Source organism: Pleurodeles waltl, chromosome 4_1 (genome assembly GCF_031143425.1).
Source record: "Pleurodeles waltl isolate 20211129_DDA chromosome 4_1, aPleWal1.hap1.20221129, whole genome shotgun sequence".
In the NCBI taxonomy this organism is placed as follows: Eukaryota; Metazoa; Chordata; class Amphibia; order Caudata; family Salamandridae; genus Pleurodeles; species Pleurodeles waltl.
The window spans coordinates 675,661,762-675,687,618 of record NC_090442.1 but is presented as its reverse complement, the minus strand read 5'-3'; the positions used below and the strand labels follow the sequence as shown (position 1 = coordinate 675,687,618).

The 25,857-nt window shown below is 40.3% G+C and overlaps 1 protein-coding gene across 50 annotated transcripts in view; it reads left to right on the top strand.

The window, feature by feature from the left end:
• Positions 1 to 25,857, top strand: part of CELF2 (CUGBP Elav-like family member 2) — a 986,198-nt gene that overhangs the window by 917,014 nt on the left and 43,327 nt on the right. For 19 of the 50 annotated variants that reach the window (XM_069229222.1, XM_069229218.1, XM_069229203.1 and 16 more), the window contains 3 exons: positions 2,597 to 2,632; positions 10,485 to 10,616; positions 14,010 to 14,207. In XM_069229222.1, coding sequence (XP_069085323.1) covers positions 2,597 to 2,632; positions 10,485 to 10,616; positions 14,010 to 14,207 — 366 coding nt within the window. The remainder of the gene's footprint in view (positions 1 to 2,596; positions 2,633 to 10,484; positions 10,617 to 14,009; positions 14,208 to 25,857) is intronic. The other 31 variants (XM_069229249.1, XM_069229228.1, XM_069229220.1 and 28 more) reach the window with 5 other exon arrangements.

Sequence of the window (25,857 nt, the reverse complement as noted above, 5' to 3'; positions counted from 1 at the left end):
TTCCCGAACCCTTCAGGAGGATAATATTTTCTACCCTCATCCTTTTCATAGTGCAGCAAGAGTGCCAAAAAGCCCTCTAGCAGACACTGAAATACGCGACGGGTGCAAACTGCACCCGTCGCACATGCCCACTCCGCCGGCTCCATTCGGAGCCGGCTTCCTCGTGGGGAGGGGTTTCCCGCTGGGCTGGCGGGCGGCCTTCTGGCAGTCGCCCGCCAGCCCAGCGGGAAAGCCAGAATGGCCTCCGCGGTCTTTCGACCGCGGAGCGGCCATATGGCGGTTCCCTCCAGGCGGGCGGCGACCACCGCCCGCCGGGGTCAAAATGACCCCCTAGGTCTTGCTTCACTTCTCCTTGACTAGTGGAGCCCATGTCAGGCTCTCACATTGATTGTGTTTGAACTTCATGTCTCCAAATGCTTGCATAAATGTGAGGGTGGAATTGGTAGTTAGAATTTATTGACTTCATTTTTCCTGTTGAGCTGGCGATGGTGCACAGCATGAGGGTTGGCATTCAACCTGGTGGCAGCGAATGCCTCTCCTCCACGTTACAGTGCTGTTTCTTGAGTTTGGCTTTTAGGTGGGAGAAGGGCACCTAGACAGGATTCATGCTCTCAAGATTTTTTACATGTGAACAGTGGTGACTCACCAAGACTATTGGTGGTTCTAGAGTTAAGGAAGCCCTTAGGTTGGCACCAACACTCGTGTCATTTATCTCAGGCACATATCTCATCCAAACCTCTGTTAGATCCTAAACAATCAGATTATTTATTCATTTATTACAGCAGAAGCAGTAAAAATAGTCTCCCTTTCCCCTTCTTCTCTTTCTGCCCCCCTTCCCATCTAACCCAATGCCACCCCACCCTGCGGAAGGAAACATATCCCCTATGGAGAATAAATTAAAAGGAAGAGGTGTGGTTATCGTGAAATAATGAGGCCCCTGGGATTACAAGGGCTGGCTGCTCGTAAGGCCCCAGGGTTGTGATTATCTAATAATGATGATGCCTCTGTCACTGCTTAATTATTCTGCCTCCTTAGAAAAGCCTTCCGTGCTGCAGTCAGGAGGCGCCCGGGCCCCGCTGGTCATGTGGCTGCCAAGCGCCAGAACCCGCTGTGCAGAGCAGTAGACCTGTGAGAGACAACACTATGATTTTTAGTAGAGTGGGAGGGGATTGAGGGGTGTACTTTTTTTTTTTTTTAGTGCTGCATGTGCAGGTAGCAGACCTCTAGGCACTAGTCTAGCGTACACGTTCATGACAGAACGTAATACATTGACATTAACACAGTGAGGACGATTGAGAGACTGGGGGTTGCTCCAGAGAGTCCAATGGCAGAGCTCAGTGAAGGCTCCCTCCCCCTTTTACATCAGTTTCACTAGCAATAGTACGGGCGAGGCTTATTTTAGTGTAAGCTTCAACTGTTATTTTGCTTATCCCTCAATCGAGCCGCCGTCGCTTCTTCGTTCTATTCATCCAGCGTGATGCACAAAAGGACATTTATTTCTGACTTAATAGGAATTCTTCTCCTTGCGCGCTGCTTTTAGATCAGGTCCCTGGCAATGACCTATTTCTTATAATGATGCCTCCTCCTGCATTCTCCTTTCATTTGGCAGTTTTTCAGCGTGGCGCGGCTCTAGCGGAGCGGGGGTACCCAAACGTTGGGCTAGATCAATGCAAAGGCACAAAGAAGTGCCCCGCACCCTTGCGGAATGAGCAGGGGGCTGCTGGGGAGAAGTGTGTTCCCAAAATAGCTTCCCTTTCCTGGTTCACGTTTTTTTCTATTCTTGCTCTCCGCCTTGCTCTCCCTTCCTCGCCTCTGCGTCGATCCGTCTTCTCTCTCTGTGCCCACGAGCACATCCCTTTTTCACTTCCTGCTTGTTGTTCAGTGGTTGGGAGACTGCAGTTCCTCTTTGTTGTTTGAAACGATGGTTACTGTTATATTTTAAATGAATGAAAAATCAACTCAAGGGGCTTAAAGCCTGCTGACTTATTAGCCGTAAGCACTGTGTCCTATAACATGATAACCCCACGTCGATGGTCTCCCCACACAGAATCAAAACCAAAGACAACACCCCTCCAACCATGCATCCTACACGGTGCAGCATGCTGCTGCAGGCAAGCGCCTTAGCACCGCACATAGAGGTAGTAAGCACTCTATACATAGTACAATACGAACACTGCACCTCTCCAGTCCTCTCCTAAATATGTACTACACTTTAAAAGTGAAGGCGGGTATGGACAGATCATCGTTCTTAGTCCTTAATGCTTGAATGTTAGCCATGAATTAAATTAGGGGTTCCCAGTACCTCCCTTGTGTTCTGTCATGGCCTATCATTAACCTGCCCCATATTAAGAGTCTGCTCCATTAGGGAGACCTGGCAGTGTGGGACAATTTATCTTTCTATTTTTAAGAAATTCCATAATCCTAGCCAAAGTGGCTCACTTGGGGGCACTTTAGTCTAGTCTTTAAAATAAAACATGCTCAGAGAGCAATATGAGGCACCGATCCAGCGCCTGCAAACCGTATAACCTGTCAAAAGCTGTATTTGGAGTATGCTGCTGTTTCAATGACGTGTCAGTAAAGATTATTTCTATTGCAGGGTATTGTAATTCTCAAGGATCGGGATTGTTTACAGGTAATTTGGACACACTCTATTCATTTTTATGTAAAAATATAAAACCATTTCATCCAGGCCTAATGTGATTTTGAGGGGACATCAAGGGCCATACAGCATTGGGGTTTTTTCTTTTCCCATAACTATAAATTGCTTCCTGCAAGAACTGTTGGCATTTGGAAAGATTTTTTTATGTTTTATGAGATAATCAACTTTCAACTCACACAACTCTGCTTTGCGATTGTTTAAATGCCCATCTGGCAATTTCTCTACACCTCTAGCTTGTTTGTTTCTTATATGTATAATAAACAAGATATTTTTTCAAAACTTCGTAATCTTGTATGTTAAGTTGAATAATATGTCGTCAGATGAATAAAGTAAAGTCTACTATTTCCATGCAGGGAACACCATTGTTAGATTCGAGGTTCCATTGGCCTTAATTCAACTAGAACCATCGATACTCTGATTTTATTGGAAATTCGTGAATTTAAATGGCCTGCAGCCATATACCATTAAAAACTTGCAAATTATTTGTCAGATCGTCCAATAGATATTGCACAATAGCATCAAGGCAAGTAGATTGCTCCATCACTAAGACATTATTGAACTAAATTCTTAAGGTACCAATAACTGATCTTTGCTTATGCTGTTATTATTATTGTTATTATTAGTGTTGTTGTTGTTATTATTATCATTATTATTATGATTACAATAATTTGAGCAATTATCCAGCACAAAACACATCCTTTACCTCCTTTCTCCAGGATATGGGGTAGTATGGCTTACATATAAACACAGAGCTTTCTGCTCTGCGTTCTTACCAGTTATTCCCTTATGGTGGGTGGAGCCCACAATATTTAAAGACCATCCAACATGCCCAGTACTTGGAGCCTCACATTCATATGTAGGTTGTGAATGAGGCTGCCTGCCTCTGATCTCATAATTAGCAATTGAAAGAAAAAATATGTAAATAATGAATCAGGACTAAAACTAGTAATCATTACATTTGCATAAGTAAAACAATTAAAATATAGTGGATAAAAAAAGGAACACATGCACATGAAGAATATATGTTGAAAACCATCCTAGCCTATGGAAACTTATATACTGTATTGATTAAAAAAAAAACGCATAAACTTTGCATCATAAAATAAAAACAATGTCCTCTCACCACAAGATGGAATATAAAGACATAAATAAAACACATGGCCGTTATTATTGCCTTTCCATTTCCTATATATTGTATTCCTTTTTTCCCTGAATTTATGATTAGGAAGTGTACTTTCTTTAATGCATGCAATCAGGCCGTGCAAAGAAAAATCCGTCAGAGAAGAGAAAAAGCCCCAACTTAACCACCCAAAGAAATATCAGAGAAGTGAGCAAATAATAATATAAGGTCTTACTTAATGTACTCAGCACTAGGCCTCACTGGCGGGTAGATGAGTGCAATCTGCACTATGCTGGTATATGGTTGAATGGAGGATATGAAGAGTTGTTTGATATTGGCATCCAAGTGGTTCGAAACCAAATATACCAAATCCTAAAGGAAACATCTCCGATCTCTTCTGAAAGCCCATCTTGTAAGCATGTTGCATGGCCCCTGGTGTTGAGCCTCTTGGCCTTCAGCCTTAATGTAATAGGAGTTCAACAATTCAGTCCTCTAGGTGCTAGATACAGCAGGCTATGTTTCCAATAATTTACAAAGTAAAATTTTAAATGTATGGCCGCATTAGTAATATGCAGCAGGCCATTAGATGTTAGACATCTTGACAACTCTTTAGCCTCTTTCCACAATTACCAAATCTGCACTGGTGGCCAGGCAATCCATCACTTTGTGGCTCAAATCCGAGTCCAACTCTAGATATGCAGTAAGGGAAACACACTGCCCTCCATCTGATCCTCTCTCTTTCTGCTTCCACAGCAGTCTTTTCCGATCAGCTTCCACTGCAGGACTCTGTATCACCAAACACATACAATATTAATAGACAGTCAAAATACTCCTCTTTGGTTGTAAAGGCCGTGGGGTTCCCCACAATTCAAGTTTCTAGTCCATTCTAGTCAACAGTATGATCATCCATCAAGGCCAATCGCAAAGGCTCTCTCACATTGATGTGGTTTTCAAGGTAAGAAGTAACACAATACTGTGCAAAGAATGTAGATAAAAAAAAAAAAAAAAAAAGCATGGCCAGTCCAATTTTGAACACTTACTATTAATCATAACAAGGCTAACTACCTTTAACAGCATGGAGAGTACAGACCATAGGGGTCAGTTGGAAACCACAATTACAAGCAATATCCTACAAGTGCAGCCTTCACCTGGCCTCTATTGATAAACATGGTGGTATCACCTAAAACAGTCTGCAGGGAATCATGCCCTTTTATTTGTCCGATGGAGAGAGTTCAGAGAAGGCCCTCAGTAATTGTAGCAGCATCCAGGCTTGACTTTGTCGAAAAGTATTAAAAACTACTTGTACTTCGTAGGGGGTTTTATATATAAAAGGAATACAGCATTTGCTGTGGGATCTAATGAACTAGATAGAGAGTGGTTTTCATAAAATTGAATAGTCAAACACTTCTATCCTTATACAAGGCATTATTGCCTTAAAAAAAGACCTGATTTACAGACTGCTGATGTTGGGAATGGAGCTGAACTTACATGATATATCAATGATCTCTAACATGAATGTTAGGGCATACTAGATTGATTATCAGGGTTCCAGCAGTGCTGTTGCTTGAAATATCTTTTGCAGCCATTGCCACACAATCACTTAACCTGAATGATTGTTTCTGAAAGGCTACATGGTATTTCCTCAAACTTCCAGCTTCAATTCACATATAATCCACTAGGATGAAGGAAGCCATTGCAAGCCTCTGAGTTTGATTTCCCTGCTGTGGTTTTGGCCTGAGGACTATTTTTTGAGAACCCTGAGTATTCAGTAGCACAGATGCATAAAGGGTGAAAGAGTCCCACTTTGAGTCCCCAAAATCCATTTACATTTAACATTTTTGCTGAAGACATAAAGAAAAGCACACACTTTGTAGGTTCGTTGCTCCTATAAACCACATTCAATGAGAGGGAAAAGTCAGTGTTGGTATCATAGGGAAGATGAAAGCCTTTTATTCACAGATTAGTTAGTCTCAATATGGTTTAGAGGTGGTGATTAACTGCTATTTACAGGGTTCACAGGGTTCATTACTCTTGATTGAGGTGCACAGGCTCAGCATCCCCTGGGGTGCCAGTGGCATTACCCCTGGTGTATGATTGACAGCTAGACCACTGATAGAAATACCTGAGAGAACTCCAAACATCAGGCCTCTGTTTTTGATGGTAGTCACCAGCCTATTTCAGTTAGAAAATGACTACCTGCGCTTCGAGGATGCAGGACGTTTATACCTCCCATAATGTTCTAAAGCGGTTCTCTGGGGTATAGCAATGCCCAAAACATTGATTGCACAGGGAGCTGACGTCTTCCAAATGTACATCAGTAAAAACCATGAAGAAGTGGAGAGCTTTGCAACATGTTCTGATGTTGCACTGCATCACTTCTGGTGAAAGCATTACTTATTCTTCACCCCTGTGCACTGTTGTAGACTATTAGGTTAGTTTGGCATACCCAGCCTGTTAACCAGTGAAGTTTGTGCTTTAGAATGTGTTGTAATCAAAGATTACTTCTTGGTAAGTAGGAGTCAGGTAACCAGTTCACGTAGGATAGAGGTTGTAGATTTATTTAAAAAGGTTACAGGTTAAGTTACAAGTCACTTAAGGCAACCTAACCAGGAGCATTCTCTTCTATGCTCAGTCCACTCTAACTGTCCCGTTCCTCCAGTCACTCACCAACATTCCACAACATCACACACTGGCTGAGCAGAGCAGGGAACAATGGGAGTGTGCACAGAATGCATCACAAGCATAGCAGATTATAACCAAATGTGCTTTTCTGAAGTATTAATGAAATCATAACTTAGTGGTGCCTAGCACCCAATCCTTTGCACAACTTTTCTTGTGTTTATTATTAGAAAGGACGCAAAGAGAAGGTGATTGACTTGCAGTTTTGAACATTTTAAGACAAGCTTCTGTGGGCTAGGTCTGACTTTAAATAAGGAATTGCAGATCTAAGGTCAACAGGAAGCTATTGCTTTTGCGACTGAATGCTCATCAAGTACTACTGTCAGCATCCCCTGATCACTGTTGTGTTTCAGCATTGCTATTTTTATTTATACAGCAGGCCTGCCAACTTTCAGATAAACATCACAGCGTGAGAGGAGGTGGGAGCTTTAGGGGCGGGGTCCGTGTAGGGGTGGAATCATAAGCCTATTGCTTTTATGAATGAGGCATGAGGGAGTGGGATCATGGCTTTGTGCCAAGAACAGACCTCGCCCCCCCCTCTTTAAAAAAAAAAGGCTGCTGCTAAAATCATGGGAGTTTGTGAAGACCACCGTGGTCATAAGCAGTGCCCAGCTCAAACATGAGCTCGAAGCCCACACTGAACAGGGGTTTCCAGCTCATATTATCTCCCACTGTGTGAAGATCGTTTTAGCAGTAGCAGAGAGGATATTGTGTGACACACTGTCGGACGGTGCATGTTGGCAGGTCTGATACTAGAGAAAAGTCCATGCATACAATCTGCAGTTATCCATTAGATGTTTGTGATGGATAAAACTGAAAACATTACCTTACATCAAGTGTAAGGCACGGGTCTCACTTCCTTTGTGATTAAACCAAGCAGCAGCAGGGACTGAAAGGATTTGCCGACATGGGTGAGAGATGTCAGGTGCTTGATGTGAATGGCAGCAAAGGCTGGAAGATTTTCCATTTACTCCCCTTGCATTCAATTTAGTGCTGAAGAAGGGTTGTTTCAATTTAGAGGGCCACCAGAATACAAAGGAACACAACATCTCAATCATTCACGGCCTTAGACTTGTTTGCTAGAGAAATGATAACTCCACAGATGAAATAAAAAGCAAACTCAAAGTGCAGACGTTTTATTCTAAGTTAACACAACCAAAGGCTCCATTTTGTCAGAGTGTCTAGAGGTTAGCACATGTTTTCGTCAGGTTTTCGTCAAGTGCCTACTTGAGAGTTTAAAAGATTTTTCTTCAGACATACCATTCACTCTAGAAGAAGTTGAAAACAATATAGAAGCTCCTAGTGCTCAGTAAGCAATTGTTAACCTTCTGTCAGACTTCTCCACAAAGGGTAATGTGTGAGGGGGCACTGAGAGTTTACACCCGGCCCTTTTTTTCACTATCCTCACTTATCCTCCATGCCATGGTCCACATGGGCATTAGCGTTAAATAAATGCTTCTACCATAGCTTCACACCCTCTCCTCTATTCTTCCCCAGGGATTGCACCACTTCCCAACTGAGAAGGGTCTACCTCACTTGTCTGTTACATGATGCATTGTCTCCTTCGGGGCACTACTATGTCTCCTTGCCTGAAAAACACTCGTTTGTTCCAATATAGTTCTATTGTTGTATTAAACATGAATAGATTCCACTAGTTTCTCTCTTTTATTTTTACTTTCATATCTTCCCTATGCCTTCTCTAGGAAATGGGGAGCAGTGGGGGAGAGAGAAAAAATACAGTGTACACGTGTGTACGGTCGAATGTGTTGCATATATTTTCAGCCCTTTGTGCATTTTTTCCTTTTGAGAAAAAAAAATCCCACAAGCACTAGCTTCACTTTCTCATATTTCCAGTTCCTGGTGGTGCCATTTTCTATTTCTCTCTCTCTCACCCTTTTTTTGGTATTTGGGATTCTCTTCCAAAGATAACCTGTGAGCCGGAGTAGAAAAGAGTCTTATCAGATGAGAATTATAGGAAGAGGCAGAGTTTAGTTTAGAGATAAAATACCATTCTGCTCTCAAAAACATTCTCTGTATAAAAAGGGCAACTTATACCACGTATTTTTATTAAACGGTAAACGCTATACGCACATTTCAAAACTATAGCTTAAGCGTCAGAAGGATCACAGAGGCACTTTAGAGATACACATCAGAGAGTGGCCCTGACCCGTTTTTTGCTATTTTTCCCAGTTACATATAAGTGCAATGGGTGATGGTCTAATTTGACATAAGACCTGGCGTATGCTGTAGGGTAACCGATTACAATGCATCTTCTTTACATAAATGCATACATTATAAACAAGCTGGGAATATTCACATGTTCCATCAGTGCGGGCACTTCCTTCGTGTTTTCTACTTTGGTTATTTTCCATCAGAAGCTTTGTGGATCTCCATCAGTCTCTAAATTGAGTTCTGTTGGTAGCATGGTATGTTCATGGCCCCCAGGGACGTCCTTGCTTACTTCTCTGGATGTGCCTTCATATCATACTTCACTGGTACACATTTCCCACAACTGGTTACCTGGAGACAGACTGTCAGCTGGCACGATTGGCATACACACACCTTCAACCACCATTTAAAATGGGATCTCTTCCTCCCTTTTCACAATCCCTTCTTCTTTCTTTTCTCCTTACATTCCCCATGTCTTTTGTTCTCACTTCCACACTCTTCCTATTTATAGTCTCTATACACTACCTCTGATTACACCTCTTCCTCTCCACGTGCTTCAAGAAGCTCAGTTCTCTTCCTTACCATTTCTGCTTCTTTCAAAGGGGTCGCCCGTCACAGACTATTCAAGAATTTCTCTTTTTCTGTCACCTCAATTTTCCATATATCTCTTTTTGACCTAATCGTTTCCCAAGACCAACGTTATGGAAGGAGGCCACATTTCGTTGCAGGTCCACAATAAAATCTTTAAAGCCCTCCGAGAGGTGGGCTTGGATTGTGAACACTTGCCTTGAATTGCCCAATGCATTTCTCTTCTGAGAGCACAAAAGATGCGTTGCTTGCTCAGCCCCTTCACCACTTAATTAATGTATGTTTTTCGGTCTTTAGTTAGGGGCCTGACACCCAGAGACAAGAGGTTTGAAATCAAGGTGGTTATTCATTGCTGCAAATAATCTTCATTCACTTATACGGAAAGGCTACAGCACAGTGCAGGCTCTTAAAGAAAAACAAATACACTTTATGGCACAATTCATTGCAAGAATCAATTGAAATTAAAGAAAAATAAATTAAAAAACAGTTTGCAACACAGTACATTTTAAGCACCAATTAGAACTAGTGACCATCAGACAAAAAACAGAGAATGGGATTAAGACAGGATAAAACCATAGTTGCTGTGGCAATAAAAAAGCCAGGTTTATTTATAAAAGCCCAGGTAATGGAGGTTTGTCCTTAAAGAGACTAGTGTCTAGATTCAGGTGAAAACCCGCATTCTAGTGTCACATTGTCCATGTCCTGGTACCCACAAATGGCACAAGTTCATATTGTAAAGTAGAATAGGTGGCCTGGAAAAATATCAAGTGGGCAGACCAGTTTAAAGTGTATTGCCAAAAGGCACTTTTAAGAACGACTATGGTGTCTCTGTGGCATTCTCTCTTGAATGGCATCCCTCTGATTTAATGTGGTTGGGCAAGTACTGAAGCAAGAGTTGTAAGTTCATCAGTGGGCATGCTTTGGCACAATAACATGATGTGCCATAAATCAAAACCTGATCATCCCGTTCAGACATGGTTAGCCTGCTTAATCACCCCTTGCAACCCAATGGGCAGTGGCAAGTGATTACAATATTTAACCTTAAATAGTATGCATCTATATTGGGCTGAAATTGTTGTATATTTAGATACATTGTTAAAAGTCATGATTTTTTACATCGTCTTTTTTTTATTATGAAGCTGGTTTGTGGTCACTTAGATAATGATTGCACTCATTTGCAATATGATCAACAGATTATCTGCTCACTCCAAGTGAATCTCCTCACTCATTTTATTAACTTTGCTTTTCTGTTTACTCCTCAATGCATAGTACCTGGATCATCTGCAAACTCCAATGCTGGGGCGGCAATGAATTCCTTGACCTCACTGGGAACTCTACAGGGATTGGCTGGGGCTACCGTTGGATTGAACAATATTAATGCACTAGCAGGTACCGTAAACAGTGAGTATTTTTTTACTGTGGTGGATCGCTTCTCAATTATTACCACAGAACCATTAATTTGCCACTGTAAAGGGATACCCCAGTTGCCTTCTCCTTCCATGCTGACTGGCAAACCTCAAAACTAGACGACATGGGGCTGTACCTTGCACCAATCAAGTATTCCTAAAGTTTGAATGTATGTTACAAGGTACACTTTAAGCAAGTCACAATTTGTTAGTGTACATCTAAGTGTACGTTACCTTCACGCATCACAGTTAAATAGAGTTCCGCTACATTTTGCACCAATAACATTCTTATATGCTTTTACTACATGATACAATCTTACTCTATGCTTATCTGTGTATCCCTCTTACCTGTTCACAAAATGTCCCAATGTCATATGTTTCACATAGCAAAGATGACCAGGGGTCATTCTAACCAGTTCTGTCAATCCAGATGGTTTTAACAATTACTCTATCATTTGGCTTTATGGTGACAACAAAGAACACTAGGTACTAGTAAAATTGGGGGGTAGAGCGATAACGTCTGCATTATGTTTGATGCTGTTTAGGACTTAGGGCCCGAGTTAGAGTTTGGCAAACAGAGTACTCTGTCACAACACTGACAGAGTACCCTGTCCACCAATCTCTTGGTCCCATTGCCCAATCTTAAGTCTGGCAGACTACTGGCATACACCTTCCTCTGATAGCCCGAGAGAATACGGGCCATAAGAGGTCAGCAATACAACCTTCCGTTCAATTTAGAGTGGCCAGTCAAATGGCTTTTTTTTTTTTAACTTTCCGTCACCACCTGGAATATACTAGCAGTGAGGGACAGTAAACCTAAAAAAGACACACACACACAAAATATGGAAGAAAACTCTCCTTGTGTTGGGGCCATTCATTTTTACTTTTTCATAAATTTATTCCTGTTTTGGGGGTTGGTTTTGAAAAATTAAAAAATTTAAAAGTTTAGTGTAAGCATTTTCCACCAATGACGGATGCAGACTAAACCTTTACAAGGCTTTGTATGAACCATCATGACAGCAGTTCATGCAGACCCGTGCAGTTCACAGCAGAGCTGGCAGTGAAGTCTAAATTTGACAGGCAGAGTAAAGGCAGGATGGTGGACAGAAAGTTCTTCGCCACACCCTAAACCAGTCCACTAAACCTTAACATAAAAAAATAAACAAAGAACATCCAAACAACTTTGAGACGGACAGAGTCTATTCTTAAAGGTCTGGCACATCTTGAATATGTTTTGGCTTTGTTCATAGCAGGATTTAAATTGTAAACTTTTATCATCTACAAGGCCATCTATCTAGTGAGTACTGGCTTCCTTTTGTTTGCAGCGTTTACCTACATTAAAATATAATCCTTAATTATCCCCAGTACATACGCCCTATATTCATCCATCTGTGTTGTTGATTTCTTTCAGATGACATATTTCAAATGATGAAATTAAGTCACATTAACGTATTGACATCATAGATATAAAGAGTCCAGGGCACTAATGCCAGCTTGGCAATTGTTATTGTGCAAGTACATCCAAAACCCTTAATTCATAAAAAATGGTATCATAATGATGATTATTTTTGCAATTAATGGGAATTATGTTAATACCATAAACAATGGATTTCAAACAACTGGAAGTTTAGAAACACAGTTTTACATGCTACATAGACATTACCAAGTACAAAAAATGCATCTTGTTGTTTTTAGTTACATTTACAAACCTCATGCTCTTTGAACTGTTGATATTAATTCATAAACAACCCTTAACACAATATAGGCTCATAATACCTGGTAAACCCTTCCTTTAATTTTCAGATATGTAAACATTTAATTTATGGTAGATGTCCATTTGTGTATCTTAGAAATAAGAATTGAAGGCATTTACGTTGCATGACAAAGTAAGTTTATATGTGGCATGTTTTGAGATAAACATAGTAAAATACCCAGATTGTCTTTCAAGGCAGAATGGTATTTCTGTCATTCTAAAACATAAAGCATAATGTGTAAAATACTCAGAATTTTAGATAAAACAACACTGTTGAGACCCAATTTCTGTAAAAAGCTGATCATTTACGTACACTGATGGTGTTGTAGATGCATTAAAATAGGAAAAGAAATATCATCTATGCACAACATTTTCCAGCCTTGTTTGGGGCGTGGGCTGCTGAGCATTAGGCCTTCTTTTAGATTCAGAATGAGCACCACATATTTCAGATGTTGAAACAAAGTTATAAAATTGCATACAGAGAAGGCACTGAATTTCCCTGTTATATACTTGTCATTGATCATCGTTAGTGCTTTCACAGACTATGTCTGGCATTGGAAATACAAATGGCGATCCACCACAATGGGCTCGTGCTACAACCTCTCAGAAACCATCTTACGAAATTGGTCATATCACCTTATCGTAACCGATAATGTGTACCTTCCTTGTCTCCGGTGTTTGTTCTTTTCAGTGGTTCTGGTATTTTTGTGGCACAGATTTTGTCCATCACTCAAGAAGTAGAAATTTGGAACTGCTTGTGTAGCCTTTTACAAATAGTCCATCTTATTTAAGTTTTTTTCTGTTGGCAGTTTTCATAGTTGTGTTTATTCAGATCATTTCAGTTGTTTATGGTGTTGTTTAACATCACTTATTAACAAAATGGTCCTACACGTCGGCCATAATTATCAGTTCTTATGCTATTTATACATTTTGTGCCTTTTGTGGAACACATTCCAGTTAGTGTGTGAGATAGTATCTTGCATTCAGTACTCACTGTAAAGTGTGTAGCCTCATTTCGTAATTGACTGTATTTGGCATATGTGTTACATTTCATTACTGCCTGAGGTTTTGGCTGCATTTAGCTTGTTCATTGTGTATGTGCATTTGTGATCTGGAATATATTTGTATTATGGTGGCTATCCATTATAGACTTTTCTCATCAACAGGGACTTTCTCCCTCAAGATGAACTAGATCTAGGCAGAATATAAGTTTACTGTATATTTCTAGGGTGTGTTCTGTTCTCCTAGGAGTGGTCAAAGATGTATCTTGTAGTTTTCATACCTTGTAGTCTCTGACATCTTTTACGATGTTTAATGCAAGTTTGTGTTGTCTAGTCCCTGATGTCTTTGGTTAAAATGTAGGCAAAAGATTAGGGACTTAGAACCCACAGAAGACTTGGCCTTTGCCACAGTTTGTGCATGTGGTCAGATATCGTTGTACGCCGTTGTGCTTTAATGTGATGAACCTGTGTGCTTCGTGTTCCAATTTCAGTCTGGTGGAGTGCAGAATTTGCATGCACTGCAGTCATTGTCGGTGTAAAAAACAAAAAACAAAAAAAATACTGCCAACTTATTTTGGAAAGCACTAACGAATAAGTGCAATTTCTTTTCTCTATTGTTGGGTTTTTTGTAAAGTTGCTCAAATGCTCTCAGGTATGGCGGCACTCAACGGGGGACTTGGCGCCACCGGTTTAACGAATGGCTCCACTGGCACAATGGATGCCCTCACCCAGGCATACTCAGGAATTCAGCAGTACGCGGCGGCGGCACTGCCCACATTGTACAGTCAGAGTTTGCTACAACAACAAAGTGCTGCAGGCAGCCAGAAAGAAGGTAAGCAGATGTGGCATATTACCAATGATGTTACCTACTATCAATTCACATGTGCCATGGGTGGAATATTCTATTTATCTAATTTTACGTAATATTTTATGTCTAGTATTTCCCTAATGTTTGAAATTCACTGTTGCGCTTGGAGGTCCTTATACATTTTATAACTGAGGAAATGTGTGACTTTGCGGGGAATTGTCCTAGGACACAAAATTGGGGACAGCAATATATATTAGAACATTGGAATGTTGGTAGCTCCATTGAAAACAATGGAGTGCTGCGGGCTTTTACAGGCCGGTAAAAGCCCGCAGCGCCAACATTCTAATGTTCGCTTTGTTCACAGCAACAGCTGTGAACAAAGCCTCACGGAGCCCGAGGGGATTTTAATCCCCTCGGGCTCCGTGAACATTTTTTTTTCTGCCTGAGTGGCAGAATGTTCTAATAGCCTTAGAACCCGCCGTAGCGGGCTCTACCGGCTATTAAAGTCCCTCTCCCTTGTTAAATGCCCTCGCCTTCGGCTCGGGCATTTAATGTGGGGAGCGGGCCTTTAATAGCCGGTAGAACCCGCTACGGCGGGTTCTAAGGCTATATTAAATAAGAGTACAAAACATACCATTAGTCCTAGGAGATAGCCCACTAATCTTGTTAGGAATATCAAAGGGAGGAATTTGAATTAATGTATGTACTATATACCGTTGAGTAGAAAATCACTAGGACATAGCTGACTCAAGTAACCGGGATATCAATAGTTTCACTTTAATAGTAGCCAACGAACTATATGTAAGTCACTAATATGATTCAGTAGCAATATGTAAGCAATATAGCACTAATAGAAGTGCAACAAATATGGGTGAAGTAACTATTCCAATTTAATAAGAACCCTTAGATGATTGTGATCGCACACCTTACATTTTTCATAAATAAAATGTCAAACTAGCCCAATTTGGAGCGTTTTTTTTAAAAGACATGAATGAAAAGAAGTGTTGCAGCACTATTTAAATATTTAAAAGGAGGCATTCAGGAAGAAAATAACAATTGACCGTCTTGCTATCATTTATTCAACTAACAATTAATTTTATACTACGATTGCATACTGTGCTATGATTTCTTTAGACTACGAAATTTATAGAGTTGAAAGGTGTCTAAACTATCCCTTTTTGTATGAACTTTAGTTTGTGGTTTCTTGCTTGTTTTTATTCACTTTCTTGGTGTTAGTTTACATTGGCCTTCCTCCTGTCACATTTGGTTGTATTTTGTTAAAGAGGATAATTGATAAAAAATAGTTGCGTCTACTATGACATACCTGGGGACTCTGCATTATTGACCCCATAAATATTAACCTACACGCATATCATTACCATGATATGTACCCCTGAAAAATCAGCAGGGGACGTGTACAATTAACGTTATTAAATATGCCATGTAAATATTTTGGCATCAATGTTAGTCATGATACATGTATAGATCTGTACTTTGACCTTGATACCGTGGTAAGATGCTCCTAGGGTGGTACTCTCTCATGGGTCTAAAATCCATTGTGGCCAATGAAAAGAATTATGTAGCCATAAAAGAAAAGAGATTACTCGCCTCTAGAGACTTCAGACTATTTCTATTACTGTCTTCTTGCCACCCTTTAGTCTGTGCTTTCAAACTTACATCAATTTGCTGGTAAAAGTAAAGCCCAGAATGTCTCTTGTGATTAGCGAACCTTGCAAGGTTTGTGATTCACTGATAACATAACATTAAGGATCATTATGCAGTGCAACATCAGTGCTATCGTAGAGCTTGATTTCTAGCTTTTATTATAGCCAAACCTCATGACACTCATTCTATTGAGCTTAGGAGGAGAAAGGTCAAATATGTCCTGTTAGAATTCAGACCTTTCTTACATGTGGATGCCTACACCAGGTGGTTAGCCCATAGTCTGAGTTAGGAAGATATAATTTGAAGGTCACTTCAAATGGGGCATGATATCAGATAGGGAAGCTGGCGATTAACTTGGAAGCTGGTGTATTCAACATTAGGCGACAGTAAGCTGCAATGAACCCAGAGAAGACCAAAGCAAGTTCACGTGGCTGGAAGAGCATTGGGGAATTCTAGATATGGAATACAAGTGAGTCCCATGCAGTGTCTTCTTAAGGATTTTGGGGCCCACTGTTAGGAACAACTTTGAATTTTTATTACTTTTATTATTTAAGCGCCAGGTTGCCTAACAATATTGAATTGTATGTTCAAGGTTAAGACAGAAACACACACTAGAGTGCTAGAGGAGGTGTTCATTTTCCCTGGGGTGTGAGCCTTGGAAAGCGGGGGCTTTGGGCAGTTGCCCACTTTGCCTACTCCTTAAAACGTCTCTGGTCCCTTATCATTCTTGGTAGTGCTCCCTGGAAAAACTAACCGGAAATAACTCAAAAATATTTGCAGCGGTACAGTGATAAGCTATAGTCTTGTTTTGAAATATATAAAACCTGCCTGCTTGTGGGACACCCTTCGCTGCTATCAGCCACCTAGACAAAAATTTAGTTAGGAAAAAAGGATTGTCATTTGTAGTTCCTGAGTTTATAGTTCCAGAAAAGCAAAACAGATCTTAACTTGTGCCAGATGTAGATATGTCTTTTTCTTTATATTTGTGTAGCGTGAACCGAGACAGGAGCAGCAGAGCGCTGTACTGGTTGAAGGAGAGTAGCTGATAATGTTCTGGAGGTAGAAGGGTTATTAATATGGTGTTTCTATGTGATGCTCTTTGAAGAGAGCCTCAGTTTCTTTCTCAACTGGGGTAGGTTTAGGGCAGTTCAGATGTTGTCCAGTGTGTTGTAGGTAGGTATAGGCCACGATCAGGGCCAAGCAGCCAAAGGCAGTCTTATGCAGGCAGCAGTAATTTACAGGGCAATCCAACCACATTTAAGCCTGGCTTTCCTCTTGGTGCCCTGTATTGCCACATCTTTGCACACTGGCAGTGCTGGCTTTATCACATTCTTATGGATATACACAGGCATGGATTTCTTTTTTACTGCCGGTTTGTGTTCAAGCCCATATCTTTAGCATCGCCTGGTTCTTTGGCTGTGTGTTCCTGCTTTCGGCTACGCATCTTAAAGCGAATCAGGAAGACACTGAGTGGGTCTATATTATAAGAAAACTGAGGAAGTGAGTAAAGTTGAGGAAGTTTAGAATACATTAACTGAATAATAATTCGGACTTGCAAAATTATTTATTCCCTCGAGCTGATTTTAGTGGTTTGAAATAATTTTACATTGTTTGGCAAACTTACATGTTCAAACTGTTGTTGTTTGTAGAATACAGTTATAGGAGGATTACAATCATTAAAGAACAGAGCATTTGCACACACTTTTCATTTAAATCTACCTCATTCTTCCTTCAAACCCACTCCTTATACTCGGGTTCCTTTTCTATTGCCACTCATGCACTTTGTTTTGTTTTTATGGTCACCTGTTCATTTAAAATTTTCTCTTTCTCTTCAGTTTATCCTTTTTGTCGACCCCTCTCTCTTTGCATTTCCCTCCTTCGGGAGACCGATTCAGCTGAGTGTGAGCGGGCGTGAGTGCGAGAGTGTGCCTGGATGCATGCATGTCACATGCCAGGATGTACCCTTACCACCCCTAGAGGGTCTTCAAAGCAAGGTGATTTGAGAAATAGAGTCCTGTGTGAGGCTTGTAAGGAGCCTCAATCGGAACTCTGGAAAGGGTTTCTCATCATAAATGTTAGTGTGTGATTTCAACAGCCTTACAGCAACTGAGAGCAAAAGAGTAAATACAAGCAAGCAGGCCCTGGACAGGGCAGTGATGGTCATAGCAGCACAGGGGCAGTGGGGAGCTATCACCTACCGTGTTAATTTCACAGTGAAACAAGTAGTCACCCTACCACTCTATCTCCATGGGCATCACTAAAAATATGTAATTAATACCCAGTGTGAAGAACGTGATTTCTCCATGTGGAGTGCTGCAAACAATTCTTAAATGATGTTTGGAGAAGAAGGGATGATGTATTGTAAGAAATCCTTCTAGCAGTTAGAATAAAACGCTGCATGTTAATCATCCCCGGATTTTTTTCTGATGTGGGTAGTGACTATAAAAGATGCTGTGGTATGTCAGCACTCTAAGCTGCATGGGTTAATTCTGCAAAGGGAATAACATGCAACTGTGGATGAAAATTGCATTAAAACCTGTGATGCATCCAGTGACCAGAAAGTTTCTGTATATTTTTTTAAAAATCGGCTTAAAGTGGCCATTTAAAGCGAGGACTGTGTGGCACCCAGGCAGGTGTAAGTTCCGGGTGGACGATAAATGCAAGTAGTATGTGAAATATTGTTCTTTAACAAATACAAATATCGTAACACACATCAGGGTAAAACAATTACAGTGGTGCAAGACTGAAAAGTGAATTAAAGCCAATATATCAAAATTTAGCTCTATTAATTTATAATCATAATAAGCACACTTATTTGAAACCAGGCACCCTTTGACAGTGACATGCAATTAAATCATCCATATTGTGTCTTACATCCGCTATCACAGTTCGATCCTGTGTTCTTGGACTACAGTAATGTCAGATATTTAATAGGTAATGCATGTCTTTGAAGTTTTTATTACTGTTATTGACAATAATAAAATACATTGTTTATATCGAATGTTGTCCTAATGGTCTCTTCAGGTTCATCTGGGTATGTAGTGTAGGGCTAGTCTCTCTTTCCTCTTGGAAAGTCCATACAATGTATAAAGTATATGACTCGGAGGCATATCTCACATAAAATGAGTACTTAGGGCAACAAGCAAACACACAATATCTGCCACCATTTTAAACTAACTGGTGTCTTAAGTAGTTGAAGAGCTGAAGCAGTGCTATTTTACCACTATAGACAGTGGTAAATAATTGAATGTCCTTGCAACTTTCAGGGAATGGACTGCTTGTGGCTGGGAATGAGAAGCATTTGTTGACATGCAATTCACAACCGAATAATACCAATACAATAGCATACACAATTATAACACAATTCAGATATGCACAGCAGATCACAACAATCAATCAAAACTAAACACAACATAATTGTAGTGGAGCCCAACAAAATTATATTTCAACCATACAGCACAAACATTCAGCAGCTTAAGAAACAGAATACTTAACCAACACAAAACAATACCACACAACAAATAAGCACAGACCGTTTTGTAATACATTATCACCTCCTGAATCTTGTTTTGATAATGTAATGGTAAAAGTTATTTGTAGCAAGCACTGCTTTAACTTACCAATAAGGACATTAAGCTTCGCCAGTCAAAAATGTGTTGAGGTCCGGTTCTTGGAGACCAGTGAAACATTCCCAGCTCTAAACTCTTCAATGGAAATGTCATTTAATTTGACAAAGTTAATTTTGGGTCGAAATGCAGTACATAGTTGGCTCCATTTATAACGGTTCAATGTAAAGCTAATTGGATGAAATATATTGCATTACACGTGATGTTTCAAGAGATTTATTTAAAAAAAGTATGTGGTCTTCAGTTTGGTGCAGTACTTTGTCCTGTGGCAAGTAGGCAACAAGTGTGGAATCTGGCCATTACCACCCCACGGTCTTGAGTTGGTTCACTTCTGCGTTGGCAGGCATGCACATCTCTAAACACAGCATCAGTATTGGAAAGAATAGGCACGTTGTCTTTCCTTGTTGGGAGAGACCATTCATTTTTGTTGTGCACAGAGTCCAAACTAGGGCCCAATTTACAAGTGGCCTGCGCTGCCGATGCATCACTTTTTCAGATGCATTGGCGGCGTAGGGTGCTGACCAATAGCTATAAGGCCACACAAAGGCATTTGTAGATATGGAGTAAGGCAATGCAGTGCAAGTCACTACGTTGCCGTTCTTTGCATCGGGGAGGCGTTTTCATGGGTGTTGCTTGGGTATTCCCACACAACACCCATGGTTTTGATGCATTTCCAGATTTACAAGGTTTTGTAAATCTGGGAATGCGTCAAAACCTTATGATTTCCAACCCCCACCCCCCCCAGGGTGGCATAGAAGTGACGCAGCCGGAAGAAATATCTTTATTTCTCTGCATTTTTTCCTCATTCCATGTGTGCTGCATTTTGCTGCACACATAGAAAGAGGAAAACTCCTCTTGGGATTTTTTTTTGCAGAAATGTGCCCCTTCCTGCACAAAAACAATCATCCCTGCAACACAGGCAGCTATAATATAAGGTAATAAGATTATTGGATCCCAACTCTCCACTTGTAAAAAGAAACAATGACTTTTGGGCATAGATTTCAGTGGTTTAGGTTCCCGGCATCAGGCCTAAATTTGCAAATTAGCATATTCCCAGCGGCCAGGGAATTAAAAAGAGGTTACAATGATTTGCAGCTTTGTTATAATTAAAACACGTGCATTATGTAAATAATGACTTTTTGATGTTCCTATTTCATGCTTAGGGTGACCACCTCACTCCTGGTCACACCATAAATTACATTAAAACTAAAACAAGCAAATCATATAAATAATGGCTTTTTAATGCCACTGTCTCATGCTTAGGGTGACCTCCTCACTCCAGGTGATTACAAACACTGTCTCAAGTCCTGAACTTTTCACCTACAAATCAATGTTTTCAGGTATTAGTCTAATTCGTGAAATAGACGCACTGCAAGAATACATCTCCCAGAATGCAGTGTGTGATCACAAGAAAGTTCCTGACGGGAACTCATGTCCCCAAGCACTTGTAAGGAGGTGGTTGCTCACTCATATTGGTATCCTCTACTTTTTATATGCTCTGTAGGAAGATCACACAACCTGTCTCTGTAGGGCTTCAGTGGTTTAGGACAAACTTTCCACCAATAGCCATGTATATGTTAATCCAAAGTCGGTCATTGAAAGTTTCTCTTATAATGCAAAATTAGTTTGTTGTACTGCGCTCTTTTACATTTAGGAGTATAAGAGCTTCATTGTGTCTATCCCTTTCCCTTGATACTACAACCTTCCATTAAGCTATTTCATGAAAACTAATTGATTCGTAACAGGCTAAGGTATACTAGACTGGAAAAAAACATTCATCATTCTTCTTCATTGACTGTGCCATTCCACTCCTTGAAAATAGGTCTCTGGGAGGGGCTGGTATGGTGGGTATTTTTGTGTGTGTGTGCTTGTGTCTTGTAGGGTAGTAGTCTGTAAGTGTTAACTTGGAATTGCTTCCAAAAATGTTTTGTTTGGCCACCACTTGGCTGTCACAAGAGTGGGGTGTACTTTTCTCATTTTCACCATTCAGATGGATTACCTTACTAATATTATTGGTAAATGCTCCTACCAGACTCCTGCTTCCCTGATTTAAAATCTGCTGTCACTATCTGCTGTACTGTCCAGCCGTTTTGGCGGACTGCTGAGACCAATAGGAAGTAAATAGGCTGTTTTTGCATGACCCTGGTAGACCTATTTTATGCCCACGAATGTCAACCGTAGATTCAGTTTCAACGATTGCAGGGTTGGTGTCTCTTCTCTCCAGTGATAACAGCTATAACCTACTAACTTACCTAGCAGTATCAAGTTCTTGCAGTATCCTTCAAAGGATTAACATCCATTCTTTCTGAAAACAAAACTCCAAATGATAACTTTTGCCTAGATTTAAGGGCCCATAATAATGCTGCTTCAAGACTACTCCAATCTCAATGCACCCAGTTGAAAATTTACAAACTTAGTGCCACAACATATACACACCACAGAGATTATCCTTAAGCTAAATAAAAGATACATTATTTTGACAAGAACCCTATCACCTGTACTTTTGAAAGTTTGGATGTTTGGCTTGTGAGGCATATATATCAATTGTGAAGCCGTGTACTGGATGGGAAAGTGACCACAGACCAGCGTTGTATTCTTTCAACATGTTTTAACTTGAGTGAGCTCAGACCCCACATGGAAGTGCATCGTTTGTTTTCCATAAGTAGCGGTGGGGACGCAGGGGCAACCATAGGAAAATGCTGCATGTTCAAAGTGCCTTTGCCTTCTTAGAACTGGCCTGCTCTAGACACAATAGAAAGACTAAGAGCTGTGACTATAGAAGATCATTCTCTTTCCATCTCTGTTGTTTGGTAGATATAGTCGTATAAGATAGCCTTTCAGTCATGTCAATTGACAGGCTAGTGAGCAATATGAGATAGGTAATGGAGGGCATAATTCTTCTTACCTAGTCTTACCTAGTTTGGAAACCCTTCGTTTTTTCACATGGTGTTTTCAGTTGTTGACTGCTGTTGTTCGCTACACGTGAAGTACTTGCTCACTACTTGTTAACACAATTGTCTTCCCCCTTCAAGCTAGTTAGAATCGGGAGACTGGATACTCTTAGTCCCTACGTTTTTACTTCAGCATCCAAGTCGCTATGTGAAAACGATGTCCTTTTTATCTGTTAGTTCATGGTCCAAAAATAGTCTGAAAGCATCGTCCATGTTTCAAAAGGAGACCGTATTGTAATGGTGACTCAGGATATTATCATCGCACGCACATCTTCTCAATGTTCCTTCTAGTTTATTAAATCCTTTATTTTTAAGCTTATAGAGGGTACAAAGATTATTAATCAACCCTTTTGTCTGCAATTTTACCATGGCAGTGTTGCACCTGTTCTTTAGAGCTTCACCACACAATACAAATGTTGCAGTTCAAAGGATTCTTCTTTGCAAATTATGTTAATTGCAGAGTGTCTCAGGGCTTCTTTCTCCGTTACATGGCATTCAACCTCTAAGTTTCATCTGACTCTGTAAAGTTCAGAGCATTATATTCTCAAAATGACGTTTGAAATTTGGTGACCCTCAAAACACGAAAATATCTCTGATTTGGCTGAGTAGCAATCATTTGATGTAGTAAAGAATATCAAAATATTGTTCTTGAATAATTATGCTAATTATTTCTTTCAACACAACTGTGTCACCCCCTCCCCCCCTTTTAATCCTTTTCACCTTGAGCTTCTCTATCACATCTCAGCCAATGACAAACAATCTCTAATATAGTGGCAATCTTGGCATATCCCCATAAATATCAGAAGCCGAAGACATATCTATTCCTATTCACTTAAACTCAGGAATCTTGTGCAGAAGTCGTATAAACAGTTTTGGATACAGTATCAGTCAGTCTCCTGCACAACACAAGCATGCAGGGCCAGCTGAGCTGGTCAGAACTGACGAAGTTGCAGTGATTCAATCACTTAGGGTTCTCCTCTTCCATCATCCAATAAGATCACACATTTGAAATAAGAATTGTTTCTCCAGGTCCCTATAAATGAGCAAAGCGACACTGGTCTCATTTATAGTGAGACAGTAAATGTGGAATTTCTCTTAGGCTAATGTTAGGCTTGCTGTTCTTTGATAAAAGCACTCGAAAGGGCTCCCAAATTCTATATGGGCACAAAAACTCCCTTAGCAAGTAATTTTGTGAATATCGATTTTGTTGAATTTATTATCAACATGACTTTGTATTTTGTATTTATGGTATGTAAAAAATCCTGTATTAGTATGAATTCCATTTTTAAGTGCCTATAGTGCTAGTTGAGTCTTAACATCAAAGACAGTTGGGACACATTTAATAATATTTCATGCAATGCGGCACAGCTAGGGTACTTGCTGCAAACGTTGCGTGAAAGGGAGAGAGAAGAAATGCTCCATTACAAAGATATGGAGTATTTCTGCTCTCCCATTGTGCTTGCACACTGTGGGTTGCCTAGCACCAACACAGGCACCCTTGCACAATAGTTTTTGTGTAGGAAGGGAAACCTTCCTGCATAACATCAGCCCAAAGAGGAAATACCAACAAGAAATAAATATATGTCTCCCATTTGGGCACAAACCCTGGTTTGAAAGTATTTGTAAATCTGGGTTTGCATCAAAATGTATAAGTGGATACATGGGAATACCCAAGCACCACCCATGTAATGCCTACCCAAAGCAAAGTAACGCAATGAAGTGCTCTGCACCCCTGTGTACACATCTGGGTACAATTCTATGACAAAGTCTGTGGTTTCTGCAGAATTCTACAGTAAACAGTTCCCAAACAATGTTAACCATGTAGGCTGTCAATCAAACAATGATGTGTTCAATCTCAGTTGCAACTCTTCAAGGTCCCAGATGGTTCTAAATCTAGGATTTACCTCAATGAGAAATGGAGTCTAAGAAGGGGTAGGTTGTACCATATTTATGTTCTGCAGATGTTTTCCACGTACCTCTGATTAAGATTAGAGTAACACCCTTCCATCTGTTCTGTGGTCAGTCAAGGGGTTGTTCCTCAGCATTATCTGCCACTGTATCAATCACATGGCCACTGTCAGCTGCTGATCGCCATGGAGGAACTGCTATGCTTGGAGTCTGCTTTATTCTCCTATCAACTGGGTGATAGATATTGATTCAAAACATGTCATCCTACAAAAGTCAGAAAATATGAGATCAATTGTACTAACATCCTCAAATATGCTTTCTGTCAATAGGTAAGTTAGAGCTTTGCTCATTGGCTATCTCCAATGCTACAGACCTTCCTCATGAATTCCCAGAAAGCACCTACATAACATGTGTCCACCTTATTTTTCCAGAAAGGCCCAGACCGTCTCCCATCCTGAAGCTAACAGATGACCTTGACTTATTGGAAGCAAAGGGTTATTCTCCCTCTTGATTTAGCTCTCCTAGTGTCTCAGGAACATGGCCACAGTTACTAAAGAGAAGACGATTCAAGTTCCCTGTCTTCTCTTCCAATTGTTTGATTTGACATAATTGAACATATTACAAATAGACATCCCCCAAAAGGTATGAAAGTTGCAACACTCCCAGAAGCCATCACAAGGGTCCAATAAGGTATAAAGTGTCTTTGAGCTTTTATAGCGCACAACTTCGCGGAGCGTAATAAGGTGATACGTGCAAATAATGTTATTCTTCTAAAGACAGAAGGCTGAGTAACTTAAGGCGAACATTTATTTAATCAAAACCGATCATTGGCACTATATTTAACTTGATCATCGATTTATATCATAACTATCTGAGGACTAAACCTCAGGCACGATCCTATACATGTCCAGGATCTTATAATAATGTCATCTGGAACTCAATCTTGATTTCATCTCTTAAGTATTCCAAATTAAATGTATCTCCATGATTCACTCAATATAAATTCATAAAGAAAACTCCTGCACACTGTATTTCAAATTCCTGTTTGTTGTACCCGATTTATACTCCAACTTTCTCCCAAACTCGTAGACACCTCTACTAGCAGTGCTTCTATTGCATGTGGATTCATCCACGTTGAAGTGTTGCTCTGCCAGTAGCTCTTTCAATTTCATCTCACGGGAATGCCATTAGGCACATTTGTGCCTGGAACCTCAGCATAAAACACTTTCAGGTAATGTGAAGCAATAATCGGCCCCAAATCGGGGCCACGTGTGTGGATCCAGGAGTGGATTAGTTGACCATTTCAATTAACACAAAACTGAAGCTAAATAATGATATTACCCATCAGGCAGTTTCTACCCCCCAGTAAGTAGGGCCCATCAGAACCTTCAAGGACCCCGCCTGCTTCTCTTTGCTCTTCAAATAATACAATTAATAGCAGAGTTCAATTTGTTAACAAAAGATTTGGACAAAACAAAAATAGCCTTCAATAAAAACAAAAGTTGAGGTTGCACATTGTTTTTA